Raw genomic sequence first — 14,907 nt, 5'->3', positions numbered from 1 at the left:
TAAACATCTTGTATACGGCCCACTTTTTTCGTTTGGGTTTCAAAGTCGATGTCTGATCTCACCATTCCTGGTCAGGGTTATTATTTTTTATTTTGTTTATTTAAATCGGATACATGCCGAAAAGGAAAGAGACGGGTAATCGACAGGCATGAAACACATTGTGCGCGCGTGCGCGTGTGCGCGCGCGCGTGTGTGTGTGTGTGTGTGTGTGTGTGTGTACGGATGTGTGTGTGTGTACGGATGAGTATGGGTGTGTGTGAGAATTTGGGTGTGAGTGTACTTTTAGTATTTCCTTATACCATTTCTGTGTTTGTGTGTGCAATAAATGGTTTATTCAATTCATTGTGCAGCTGCAATACAACAAGCACACTGCACGATTTCAATCCCGTTGTACTATTACGTATTGTGATCCCAGCCTAAGTCGAATCTAGTCTCGAGTGCTTGGTTCCTGCCTCGGTTCACTAGACGGATGCTCGTTGGACTCAGTAGTTAGGCAATATCCGCATCCGAGACATGATACACGAGACCTCATAAGTCTCCGTTCAATAGTGTAAGACGCAACATACATCACAGAGGCAACTTGTGTGGAAGCATGTATCAAAACATTATTGATGTGCAGTAAATGATGGAGGAGATATTTAGTGTTTTAGGAGTCGTTTGCATATCAATGGACAGAACATAAACAAGGGAAGTTTGAAGATGAAAACACATAACAAAAACAAAAACAGCACTGTACAGAAAAGGCGTTCTCTCCATGGCTCCTAGAATTTATAATCAGGTTCCAAAATCAATTAGAGACATAACATGTGATTTGACATTTAAAAAGGAACTATTTACGTTTCTGGTAAACAACACCATCTATTCAGTTGACGAATTTTTTGTCCTGAAATGAACTGACTTAATCTTTTATACTTTAACTTTTATATTATTGTGACAATTATTAATAATAAATTTATATCTTTAATAATGTAAAAAAATAATGTATATGTATAACAACCTACTCTACCTGTGTTTCACAAATAAATCAATTTGTATTTTGTAACATAAGCTCATGACTATATCCCAATTGGGACAGTCAGAGGTAGATGTACTCCAAAAGACGTGGTAGCACAGTTGGTAGAACGCTTGCCTCTCACTTTCAGGTCGCGGGTTCGAATCCAGCACAGGCCTAAACCAATAATTGTCGAATTTGTTTTCGAATTCATGTTTGGATAATATGATTTTCACGTTCTCAGCGGTGAAGGAAACCCATATTCCCGAGAAATGCATTTTCGGAGGTATGTGACCTAACCTTTATTGGGTTGGTTTTCGCTGGTTGGAAGGTCAGCCAGGCATTCGCTTCTGTAAAAAACCGGACCTGTCAAATCTTCAGGTTATACCTAAACTGAATGGTAAGCGGACCCTGTGAAAAACGTGATAATGCTAGGGGGCTGAGAGGAACATACTACTGGGTACAAAGTACCCACACCTCTACCTCATCATCATCATCAGCCGTATGACGCCCACTGCTGGGCATAGGCGTCCCCCAAGGATCTCCACGACGATCGGTCCTGCGCTGCCCGCATCCAGCGGCTTCCCGCGACCTTCACCAGATCGTCGGTCCACCTTGTAGCGGGCCTACCCACTGAGCGTCGTCCGACACGTGGTCGCCATTCTAGAACCTTTCCGCCCCATCGGCCATCGGTTCTCCTCGCTATGTTACTGCCCACGGCCACTTCAGCTTTGCAATTCTCCGAGCTATATCGGTGACTTTAGTTCTCCTGCGGATCTCCTCATTTCTGATTCGATCGAGCAGGGAAATACCGAGCATAGCTCTCTCCATTGCCCGCTGAGCGACACCGAGCCTCCTCACGAGACCCATAGTGCTACCTCATATATTCAATAAATATCGCCTGGTATTATGTAAAATCGAGTACCTGCATGTCATAACCCCAATAATATACATGAATTTAATTCACTTAATCTGTAATTTTAAATAGCGATTTTGTTTTTATTTTTTATTAAGTATATGGCACGTTAAAAGTCTTCTTGTAAAAGCTGCTTATCAAATCTTGTGCGTTCCTTACTCAAACTAAATAAAATTTTCTCAATATTTTCCTTTCGTCAATTTCACAGCAAACTTTGTTAACCTTTTCTTTATTATACTTTGTATTACCCCACGTAGATATGGGCTATTTTTCATCCCGGCGCAATTTACAGTTCCCTTGAGATGCCTTGCCGTCCACAAGCTACGTAGAACAAAGGAAACCCTATATGTATAATACACTATACATTACCGATGTAGAAACATTAGCTTCTAGGAATTTTCAGGGATAGCCTTGACCTAAAATTCACTCTATGGCTAGACATTACCTACTATTAAATTTATTTCCAGCCCGTGCGGTGATAGCCTAGAGCCCAGTTTGTAGAACGCTTGCCTGTCACTTTGAGGTCGCAGTTTCAAATCTAGCACAGGCCTAAACCAATGATTGTCGAATGAGTTTTCGAATTCATGTTTGGATCATAAATAATTATCACGTGCTCAACGGTGAAGGAAAACATCGTGAGGAAACCCATATCTATACTTATAATAAATCTGTAGAGAGGTCAATTCTGTACATTAAATATTTTTTCAAAATAACTATCAGGGGGTGATAAGTGATCGATACTGATGCCAAAAATGCAATCAGTTAAATTTTTGTCTGTCTGTCTGTCTGTCTGTCTGTCTGTCTGTCTGTCTGTCTGTCTGTATGTTCCTTATAGAAACAAAAACTACTGGACGGATTTTAATGAAACTTGGTACAATTATTCTTCACACTCCTGGGCAGGTTATAGTATACTTTTCATCACGCTACAATCAATAGGAGCAGAGTAGTGAAGGGAAATCCTTTTGTATGAAAAATCTAAACCACTCAAGTTAGACGTTTGAAATTTGGCATGCAGGTACGTTAGATACCGTAGAGGTGCACTAAGAAAGGAATTCCCGAAATTCCCACGGGAACGGGAATTAGCGGAAAAATCCTTTTGTATGAAAAATCTAAACCATTCAAGTTAGATGTTTGAAATTTGTCATGCAGGTACCTTAGATACCGTAGAGGTGTACTAAGAAAGGAATTCCCGAAATTCCCACGGGAACGGGAATTAGCGGGAAAATCCTTTTGTATGAAAAATCTAAACCACTCAAGTTAGACGTTTGAAATTTGGCATGCAGGTACCTTAGATACCGTAGAGGTGCACTAAGAAAGGAATTCCCAAAATTCTCACGGGAACGGGAATTAGCGGGAAATACCTTTTGTATGAAAAATCTAAACCACTCAAGTTAGACGTTTGAAATTTAGCATGCAGATACCTTAGGTACCGTGGAGGTGCACTAAGAAAGGAATTCCCGAAATTCTCACGAGAACGGGAATTAGCGGGAAAATCCTTTTGTATGAAAAATCTAAGCCACTCAAGTTAGACGTTTGAAATTTGTCATGCAGGTACCTTAGGTACCGTGGAGGTGCACTAAGAAAGGAATTCCCGAAATTCCCACGGGAACTGGAATTAACGGGAAAATCCTTTTGTATGAAAAATCTAAACCATTCAAGTAAGATGTTTAAAATTTGGCACGCAGGTACCTTAGACACCGTAGAGGTGTACTAAGAAAGGAATTCCCGAAATTCCCGAAAAACGGGAATTAGCGGGAAAATCCTTTTGTATGAAAAATCTAAACCACTCAAGTTAGACGTTTGAAATTTGGCATGCAGGTACTTTAGTAAACTTAAAGCTTAGTTGCAACAGGATATTACAAAATTCCGTTATAAAGTAGTTAGCGGGAAAAAACATTTGTATGAAAAAATCAAATCTAAATAAAAGGAGAAACTGACTGACTCAGTGACTGACATATCAACGCATAGCCTGAACGGCTAAATGTAGGCATTTGAAATTTGGAAGGGACATAGCTTAGGTACCGTAGAGGTGCACTAAGAAAGGAATTCCCGGAATTCCCACGGGAACGGAAATTAGCGGGAAAATCCTTTTGTATGAAAAATCTAAACCGCTTAAGTTAGACGCTTGAAATTTGGCATGCAGGTACCTTAGTTAACTTAAACCTTAGTTGCAACAGGATATTGCAAAATTCCCACGGAAACGGGAGTTAGCGGGAAAAAAAACATTTGTATGAAAAAATCGAAACCGCGTAAGATAGATGTTTTCAATTCAATTCAATTAAATTATTTATTGCATTCCATGTAGTACAATGGGGTGTTACATAGGCATAGGAACTAAAACATGGACCCTGTAGGGCACATTGCAGCAACGTTGAAGGGAAGAGAGGAAGTGTGTATTAAAATTAAAACTCAATGAACAATCAATTAAAAAAAAATCAATTCAATCAATTGATTCAATCTAGCATGCATGCATACCTTAGTAAATATAAAGTTTATTTTTGGCTGTATTTTGAAAAATGGGAGTTATTGGGAAAAAAATTGTATGAAAATATCTAAACTGCATAAGTTAGATGCTTGAAATTTGATATGCACTCCCACACACACAAAGATCTCTCTCTTATATAACACGCCACGCGGACGAAGTCGCGGGCAAAAGCTAGTTATATAATAGTTTATTTTTCATTAAACCTTGGGCGTGTGCGAAACACTACACTGCGCTCCAAAACGGGTATCACTGATGTAGGGAAAAAGTCCGCCAAACTGAAGTGGGACTGGGCCGGACACGTTCGTCGGATGCATCCGGAGCGATGGGCACGGGTCGTTACTCACTGGATACCTCAGGGCGGGCATAGAAATCGAAGAATACCGCGTAAAAGATGGTGTGACGACCTCAATGCTTATCGGAGGGATTGGCCGGAGATCGCGCAAAGTCGAGAGGAGTGGAAAAAAACAAGGGGAGGCCTTTGCCCAGCAGTGGGATCAAATAGGCTAAATAAGATAAGATAAGAATTCCTCACCAATTATATGGGCTGACTAGATTGACCAAGTTGGAGATGTGAGCTGACCGGCGTGCGTGTATGAAACGATTGATGAATAAATGAATGAATGAATGTGGAGGAAGCAAGAGAAGTGTGTCAGAATCGAAGCAAATGGAATTCCAGAGACTTTTCTCTGCTTACCCTGATGGGAAATAAGCGTGAGTCTAATGTATGTATGTCTATGGGCTGTTTATATTTAGGTATATTGTAGATGGGCTGGTAACCTTCCCCCTTATGAGGTTTCATCCGTCTTGACTTCTTAAGTTGTTGATCTAGGATAGATACGTTAGGAGTTAGGAGCGTGAGGTGAGTCTGTAATTTCACCCCAATCGTTATTTGACTGGATGCTAAACTTATATTATTACTTTCGTGAAGATCTAGAATTCATTCGAACATTTAGATTCGTAGTGTCATAGATTCAAACGGCCAGGACTCTACTCCATTTCTTCTTCTTTTCTTCTGTAGACTTATATACTCTATAAGGCTCTCCTAGCATTTGCCTTTATGAGTTTGAATTCATGTATGATTAATATCACGTGGTTTTCAGTATTTCTGCCTAGTTAACGGCAATAGTCTAAACTCAAACCACACCCCGGACACTTCATACAACCTCGTTTTACACAGACACCACACATAGACGTTATCGTACATGCGCATCTGTGTGTATGACGTCTGACGCCATACAATTTAAGTCTAAACTGTGTTCGAGGGGGGGTGAGGTAAACCAAGCTCAGACTCTAGTGGGAAGCGGAGAGTTGTCGTTCTATACGTATTATTCTTTATTCTATGTTTAAACAGTACTGGCTAGGAGTGGGTATATATATACTTACTGCCTGCTTAGCTCTTCGGATATACAGGTGTGACACTAATATCTACCTATTCCCCCGTAAGTAAGTAAGTATATTGTATCCTTCCAAAAATATCATACTTTCCATCTTGTAGACTTAGCAAGATTGAACGCTTTAACTCCCACTAACCCTACTCAAAAAACCCGCAAAAATTCGACGCAAAATTGTGCCGATATTCACGTGGCCTCTGATATTTAGTTACGCGATGTATAGGCATCATATCGCAAAAGTTAATTGATTGCGTCGAATATCGACAAGAAAGCGTTCGGGAATGATACATCATGGCGTGTCAAAACAGGCCGGCTGGCGATTAATCATTGCTGTAGAATGAGAGGGCGACGCACGTGCGACTAATCTTACGCTGTGTCGAGCCTGTACTTGGTCTGTGTCATGTTTAAACAGCGGGCCGGGTTGAGTGGGTCCCTGTGGGGACATATCACAAAAATTACCTTCTGATCCCTAGTTTGGTAAGGACATTACAGGCTGATCACCTGATTGTCTAAAGTAAGGTGATCCGTCCTTCGGAGGGCATGTTAAGCCGTTGGTCCCGGTTACTACTTACTGATGTAAGAACGAGGACGTTACACGAGCCATGTCAGGGGACTTTGGCGGCTCAATAATAACCCTGACGTCAGGGTTGCTGAGGTTGGTAATCTACCTCTTAACCCACACGATTGACGAGACGAGTGGACCAGGGGCTCACCCTGGACACTCTCACTTCACCTATGTTATGGTTTAATTGAAAGTGTCCACAAACCCCAAAATGCCTATATCTATATTAGAAACAGTTCAGTCTATGTATAAGTAGGTACTTAAACAGATCTGGCGGGGTGTTCTTGAAACCGGAAACTAGAAACCAAGCCAAGCCAGAGCCAAGGTTCGCGCATCCAACAACTGGGCACCCTCAGGCCTGTTGTCTTAAATATTGTACCATTTAATGCCATTTGCGGCAAATCAACAATAATTCACGTCAAAAGAAAGCTAGGGAGATGAATATGGAAACAAGAGGTACACGATTTGGCCTCTGAATAAAACTCGTCATCCAAGCATAAGCCTGTGACTCGCACCACACGACCTGCAGACCGTACGTCCGTCCCTTCTCGTATGAGTTGTCTTTTGACGGGTTTATGGTGGCTGTCATAAACGGGAAGATCAGTATTGGAGGCACTGGAGCGGTTTGGAGCTGCGTCAGCGTGGCTAACGTTATATGCGGCTGCATGTTATGGCTGAATACACTCTAGGGTCATTGCCGTTGTCGCGTTTTCGTACTACAGTTTAAGATTTGCTTAAATATTATTTTGTCCTTCAACAGTAAGATAGGATAATATAGAGCATATAGAGTATAGACGGCGACGGGCGGATGCATATAGAGTAGGGTATGAATATGTTAAGGTTAATAGGACTGACTCTAAATAATGATGGCAAATTTTGTAAGTAATCCTTATTTTTCCCTCCCTCTTTTTCTATCGAGTGGGTTGTGAGGTTGCTAATCAACCCCAGCGGCATCCTTCATTGACCATAATATTTTTTCTTTTTTATTTTCGATTTTATACTTTTGTGATGGAAAATTCCTCTTGATATTGACTCAGAATAAGGCGCTAAATCATTCCCCTCAATATTCGTTACGATGTCACTTACACCCTAAACGAGTGTACAGTCATGAGCAATATCATGTACTCACTTTAGAACGCTGTCGTACTATCATATTTGACATGTAATGAGACTTACGGTTTAATTTGTCAAAAAAGTTAATGCGACATGGTTTCAAAGTGTATACATATTAGTACTTACTCGTGACCGTACAGGTAGCCATACAATTAGGTTGGCTTACACAGCTATGAACAAAATAGCTATATAAACTCTGTCCCGTGTCTGTATGCTATTTCCTTCTTTTCAGCAATTCTGCAAACAGAATTTAATCCACTCTTCCTTCCTCAGCGCGGATGGAGAGTACGTAGTAACGACAATGACAAAAGCCGTACTGCATCATACTGGCAAGGTGCTGTGGACTCCACCTGCCATCTTCAAGTCTTCCTGTGAGATCGACGTGCGCTACTTCCCGTTTGACCAGCAGACTTGCTTCTTGAAGTTCGGGTCTTGGAGCTATGATGGTGACCAGGTAAGTGCGCTTATAAAAAATATATATTACGGGTAACTTGGACCCAGGATGTTAGTAAGAATGATTTCTAACGGGTTTTCTTTTTTTTTTTTGTTTTTTTTTTATAGACAGTTTTAGGCGATGACTTGCGGTGAAGACGTCATTACCCAACGGTCGTAAGACGACTACGTTAAGAGTGTTTTCGTAAGCGTACTAAGGATCACGCCAATAATCGAATGGAATGGGCAGAGATACAAGCCGTTAAAGTCCACTATGACATAGGATTTTACAATTCTTTTTTTGACGTGACTTATTGTAGATTTGCCGCAGATGCCATTAACTACTTGGCCGGACAAATGGGGAGCGCTGAGGGCTCTTACCTGGTACAAAATTTAAGACAACAGGCCTGAGGGTGCCCAGTTGGGCGAGAACCTCGGCTAAGAGTGTCGTCTGAGAGTAAAATATTGAAAAGAATTATTCGACCCCAATGGGAAATCGTCGCTGAATGAGGGAAACCGTCGACCACGCCGACGGGGTCGGTATCGGGGTTCTGAAGTATTTGTTGTCGCGAGCTGATTGGCCGCTTCTATGGCTAGAGTAATCGGGTCGTCGGAATCGTATTTTACCTTCGGTTTTTATAATCCTAATGAAATCAAGTATGCCTAAGGGCGCCATCAAATTAGTCGCGTGGATGTCGCGCGACAGCCGTGCTGCAGCAACGCGACTAATTAAAGGTGCCATTAGGTAAGAGTTATTAACTAAACGAACCTCACCTTTGTACGTTGTCTTTTGATCTCTAATCATGACGATGTAAATCGAACATTTTGCATGGCCAGCACGAGGACTCAGTGGTGTAATGGTTAAGATGCTCGTCCTGTCTTGAAAAGGGCTGCGGGTTTAAATCCCATCCAGTCAGACATTTTTTTTATAAAATTATCTCATCCTGGTCGCTTAGTTATTGTTATTTATGTCTGTGTCCAATTACAAAAAACGGTAATATGTTTTAACTCAATGCCCTTTATCGCAGATTGACTTGAAACACATAAACCAGAAGAAAGACGACATGGTCGAAGTGGGCATTGACCTTCGAGAGTACTACCCATCGGTGGAGTGGGACATCCTTGGGGTACCAGCGGAGAGACACGAGAGGTACTACCCTTGCTGTCAAGAGCCTTATCCAGGTAAGTTTACACATTTATAAAAAAAACCTTCTATTTAGCGTTTTTCCGGCCTTTTTCTAGGATCCACTTTGATGTAAAAATATTTATATTAACGTAATCACCTATTCCGAAAAACAACAATCAATAACATCTCTGTTGTGGGTGTGTGGGTTTTTTTGGGTTCTCAGGGAGATTTGATCTGTTCCTACAGAAATTTACGTTTACAACCTACCTCCAATAGGTACAAATTGTGTTGCCATAGAAGGTGGAGGTTCTCGGGGGACCAAAGGTACCCTGTCCGGCGGGTGCCAGATATTGATCAAGGCTAGCTGTGCGACCAGAAGCTTGTGATCTAGGGTGAACAGGAAGAGCAAAACTTAGCGGTAGGGCCACCTGTATCACATTAGTAAGGCACCCGGGTATATGCGATTACTTAGACCGGAGCGAGTCGACTGCATTTTCCGGCCTGACCGATGCCAATAAACATGTGTGGGTAAATACCTATCTTGTTAATCCATAGACAAAAGTAGAAGTAGACCGCCGTCGATACCGGAAGGTCGGTGTTGCCATCGGTGTTTCATTGAGGCATTCACGTTAGCCTGAACAAGGTGAGATTGTGGCCAAAAGTTTACCTATCTCCCTTAAAAAAATCTCTTCTTAGAACCATCCAAGCAAACCGCAAAATTACAACCCATAAAATCAAATAAACGTACGCAATAAACATTACTCCAAAATCACCTTCAAGTACTTTTTCGAAACAATCCTTCCGAATCACAGTACGGTAATCTCTGGGTTATAAATTACACCGCAGAGCGCTTATCTATGCTAAGTAAGAGTTTTACTGCCAACTTAACAGGTTAAACGCTTGTTTTGGGTTACGAACAGAGAATGTCAGAGTGCGAGGATGGAATGCCTGATTGCGAGTGTTTATCTTAAGACACGTTATGTATTATTTCTCCTCTAACTACTTATACCTATGTCTGTAGAATACTATGAATACTATGTAAGTATGCGCCTTTTTAAAAATCATCATCATCAATTGAAGAGCCACGCTCTTGTCACTGTAGCATTCTCCAATCTTGTCTATCAAAGGTCAATAGTTTGACTTCCTTATAAGAAACGACGTTGGCCTTCTCTTTAATTTGTTTACATGGAACAAATTGCTCTTCTTGATCTTCCCCTTCCTCTCTATCCTTCTGTTTTCCCAAAATAAAGAAAGAAAAATCACATTTGGATGTAAATGTTAACAGAACCTCGCCATAGACAAGTTACTTTCAAGCCAGGTGAAAAAATGTGGTCTCAATTTTTACTCGGAAGAGATCGACGTTTAGTTGAAGAAAAGCACATCAGAAGGCGATTCCTCAAAAAAACGCTTACTTGGTTTTTACTGCAAGACGACGGTTTTATGTACCTGCTTACCTATATTAATTAATACAAGGCGGATTTTATGTAATGCGGATTAGCGTACAAGACATATAGACTCATAACTTACTTACACTTTTAATCAGACAATAATTAACATCTAAAATTGAAAAAGCAACTATACCTAAATCCCCAATGCATATCTACTTTCTAAGACGATCCGTGCTTCGGAAGGCACGTTAAACTGTTGGTCCCGGTTACTATTTACTGATGTAAGCGAGTAATCGTTACATGAGTAATTTATTTATTTATTTATTTGTTTTTTATTTGTATTTACCATAATTAGGCAACGTAGGCCCACTTATTAGTTATACAGAATGTTAATGTTAGGGGCCTTTGGCGGCTCAATCATAACCCTGACACCAGGGTTGATGAGGTTGGTATTCCATCTCACAACCCACACAATAAGAAGAAGAGCTCACGACTATATCCCAATGGGGTGGTACAGCTCATCGAGCTTGAAAGTGCGCAAGTTATAAAGTGTTACACTACACGATAAGAAGAAGATCTACTTTCTCAAATAACAAAAACTGTTCATCCATTCTCAAACTCGTCACCAAGTTATAGAATACATATTACTTAATCAAACTTTACAACAAGAGAATCCTGTTGTCTGAGTGTTTCAAACTTTGATTGAATTTGCTTTGCACAGAATATTTCAAGCGATATTTACATTCATCTTTGTTAAATCAAAAAATGCGAAACAAGAAACGATTTTGGTACAAACTGTTCCACAACAATCGAACATGTTTCCTTGCCGTCTTTTGTTTTACTTTCATTTGTTTTGCGTGCGCTGCGCCTGCTTTTGGTGTGACGCACTTTTATACAGTTTCATCATTGACATCCTATAAACAAAGAAACTCACATTCGCCAAGGAGTTTTTCTAAAAAAGCGTCGATCCGTGTTGTAAATCCGTATACATCAAATTGTTTAGATTACGATAATGTTGTTAATTTACTTTACAAGGAAATTTTGAACTTTTTGTAAAAGATTTAAGTACAGTTTTAATGACTTTTTACATATTTTATCTTATTGATAAAAAAGGTACACCAACAGCTTATATAATAATAAAACATTAAATAAAATAAAAGTAATTATTACATTAGTCAGTAAATCAATCAGTAATAAAATGTACGTCCTTGGAATGTTGGAGATACCAATTTAATGGTAACACTTCCGTCATTATGAGCTAGCTAAGGCGGCTTGTCATAGGCTTGAGCATACCTGGTCTTCTTATACCATGAGCAGATCAAACTGCTTTTGGTGTACTTACCAAAGCCTTCATATCGTCTCCGATGGAGCTATTGGGAACTTGAAGTAGACGAAGGTGGCTCCTGTTTGTATCTGGAACATGTTAACTTAAGTTTAGCTCACAACTATATCCTAATAATTGGGGTATTCATGAGCAATATAACGTACCCACTTTAGCACTCTGTCGCACTAACATATTTGACATTTAGTGGGACTTACAGTTCAACTTGTCAAAAAAGTTAATGTGATATGGTACCAAAGTGTATAATACATATTACTGCTCGTGACCGTACATCCATAGCAAGATCAACCAACTTTCTGCTAGACCAACGTGATAGGAACATGTTAAACCAGCGATAATTACGCAGAAGACAAATTGCGCAGAAAGCAAAAATTTGAAAAGTGAACACGATAAATACGCAAGAATGCGAATCACGTACGAAATTGCTTTAACAAAAGCCGAACGTTTTCAGCTTTCTGGACACATTTTGGGTCGTACTTAATTTTGCGTCGTATAACGTACGCGTACGCGTCGTTACAAAAACGGACGTATATTTCACGTTTAGATAAACACATTTTGAGTTTATAATGATGCCTTTTATGTAGCACCCCTTTCATTTCACTCTACGGGCCTCCCGAGGTTTCCAACTTTTTGTTAATGTAATATGTTTATGGTTTTTATCCTTTTATAGCAGTGATGTGTTTTTGTTTAAATAGGTGTGCCGTTTCGAGTTGTTGGTCAAAGGGTGATAATTAAGATAGGGTTGGCGTGCGTGTAAAATCGTGTCAATTGTAATTTTATTGTGATGTACTTATTTAGAAAATAATGTTATAGGCACGCTCTCAAGTACCAATGACAATTAGGCCACGTGTAATTTTTCCCAGTGACGTCACAATTCAATAAACAAAGAACCTGTCAAACATTATAATTTGAAACCTGGTAGATAGTTTTTGTTTGTGATATATTATGTGACGACTAACGAAGCTCAATCATGGCCGCCCGTGTTTCGGATCTTGTAATAAACAGATAAAAAATTGGATTTTAGGGAAAAAAAAACTAATTATACCTAATTAAATTCTGAACTACCATATCCAACATATTTTATTGTTAAAACTGTAATACTACTACTGATTTAAGTACGTAGTCATTACTTGAGTCACGTCAGGGGCCTTTGGCGACTCAATAATAATCCTGATACCAGGGTTGATGAGGTTGCTCATTCACCTCTCACACGATAGGAAGAAGTTAAAACTGTGAAGTAACCAATTACTTACTTACTTTTTAGTTGCAATCATTTCCAAACATCGCTAAGGCCTCTTATAACTTAAATGAATCTCTATTACGTACGTACTTAGGTACAGGCCCCGATTCCTGCAGACACCTCCCTAATTTTACTTTAAGTTATACCTATCGTTTTCTTATTCCCCGAAAAGGAAAGGGACGGATGACTGACAGCTCATAATTTTAGGAAGAATGCAAAATTTTTAGACGGTTGTTTTAGATTTGTGCTTAAAATTGACGTGTGTTCCATAAATTTTATGCTTGTCGATTACCCATCCCTTTCGTTTTCGGCGGATAAGAAAATGACAGATATAACTTAAAATAGAATTAGATGATGTTTACAGGAATTAGCACCAGTTAGTCCCGTAAGATAACTTGCCTACTCTACCTATAGCCAATAGTAATTTGACAAGTTTTGCAACTGAAGTCGTTCAAGTGCGAAGGGAATGACAATTTCTACTAATAAGAGAAACTTAGCAGGTCTATTGGTGTTTGTAATGACTCCGCACTTGTACTAATGTTAATTCGAGTGGTTTTCCTTGTTAGATGTGATCAATCAGGACTGCTAGAAGTCCTTCAATAGTTTCTCAAACTTTGTTTAACTAGTTTTCGGGATATAGTTTGGGGATGATGGATTCAATTCATGCTACATCGTTTTCTTGATATTTAGGTATAAAGTTTACCTACTTATATAACGAGATATTGTCGTATTTGCGGCCTCTGTGGTCCAGTGGTTTGAGCGTTGGGCTCACGATCCGGAGGTCCCGGGTTCGAATCCCGGTGGGGACATATCACAAAAATCACTTTGTGATCCCTAGTTTGCTTAGGACATTACAGGCTGATCATTTGATTGTCCGAAAGTAAGATGATCCGTGCTTCGTTGTTGGTCCCGGTTACTACTTACTGATGTAAGTAAGTAGTCGTTACAAGAGCTATGTCAGGGGCCTTTGGCGACTCAATAGTAACCCTGCCAGGGTTGATGGGGTTGGTATTCCACGTCGGTAATCCGGAAGAAGTCGCCTTAAAGTAAAAACCACTAAAGGGCCTTTTTAGAAAATTGCATTCAGGGGGGATTACTTTCAGTTACCTAATTTCAATCCGGGTAAAAAATTAGATAAATTTTATCTGAATTAAAAACAACATTTCCGATTGTTATTTTTCAAATACGCTTACATGGTATTCACTATAAGGCATTTGTGCGATGGCCTTTGGTAACCTGTTGCTTCACGATTCATCATATTTATGTAATTTATATCTATTTTGGAACGAATATCACCGGATGAAAGTCCTCAGCGCTCCTCATTTGCAAAGCAGTTAACACCATATGCGGCAAATGTACAATAAGTTACGGCAAAATAAAAAAGAAGAATGAATATTATAAGTGGCATGTTTTCTGCTGTCTTTCAGTCAATTGTGTTTCTACCCACCCCCTTTAGGGACACAGGCGTGAGTTATTACTTATGTTGTTTTGAAATTCAAACGCAAATTAAAACAAGCTAGTTTTACATAATTCTCACCTGAGTTAAATAAGGTCTATTCTAAAAAAGTTAGCATTTACGACATTGCACACCAATTTAAATTGAGCTTGACAATTTTGAGATGAGGCGCCCTATTTTTTTAACTAAAGATAGAAATGTGTATCAATGAAGGCATTTCGAATTAAGCGGCCGACGTTGTGCTGTAGGTATTATCATGGGTTCTCATCGCGAACATTAGGAAACATTGTTCAAAAAAATTTCAATAGATGACGCTAATAGTACCGATTTGTAATTAAAGTTTCTTTAAAAGCCAATAATCGATAAATAGGCACTAAAATTATGTTTTATAATTTAAAAGTTATACTCCAACCAAAAGTTAATCAAAGATATTGGCATTTAATGGAGATTTTTATATTTTTAAAT

At 39.5% G+C, this 14,907-nt stretch overlaps 1 protein-coding gene across 1 annotated transcript in view; it reads left to right on the top strand.

Annotated features, from left to right (window-relative positions):
• LOC126370679 (acetylcholine receptor subunit alpha-like 2) overlaps positions 1-14,907 on the top strand; it is a 68,299-nt gene that overhangs the window by 25,675 nt on the left and 27,717 nt on the right. The window contains exons 4-5 of the mRNA XM_050015675.1: positions 7,732-7,912; positions 8,919-9,072. Of these exons, the coding sequence (XP_049871632.1) occupies positions 7,732-7,912; positions 8,919-9,072 (335 nt within the window). The remainder of the gene's footprint in view (positions 1-7,731; positions 7,913-8,918; positions 9,073-14,907) is intronic.

The sequence above is a fragment of the Pectinophora gossypiella genome, chromosome 11 (assembly GCF_024362695.1).
Source record: "Pectinophora gossypiella chromosome 11, ilPecGoss1.1, whole genome shotgun sequence".
NCBI classification, from domain to species: domain Eukaryota; kingdom Metazoa; phylum Arthropoda; class Insecta; order Lepidoptera; family Gelechiidae; genus Pectinophora; species Pectinophora gossypiella.
This window is presented reverse-complemented; position numbering and strand designations above follow the sequence as displayed.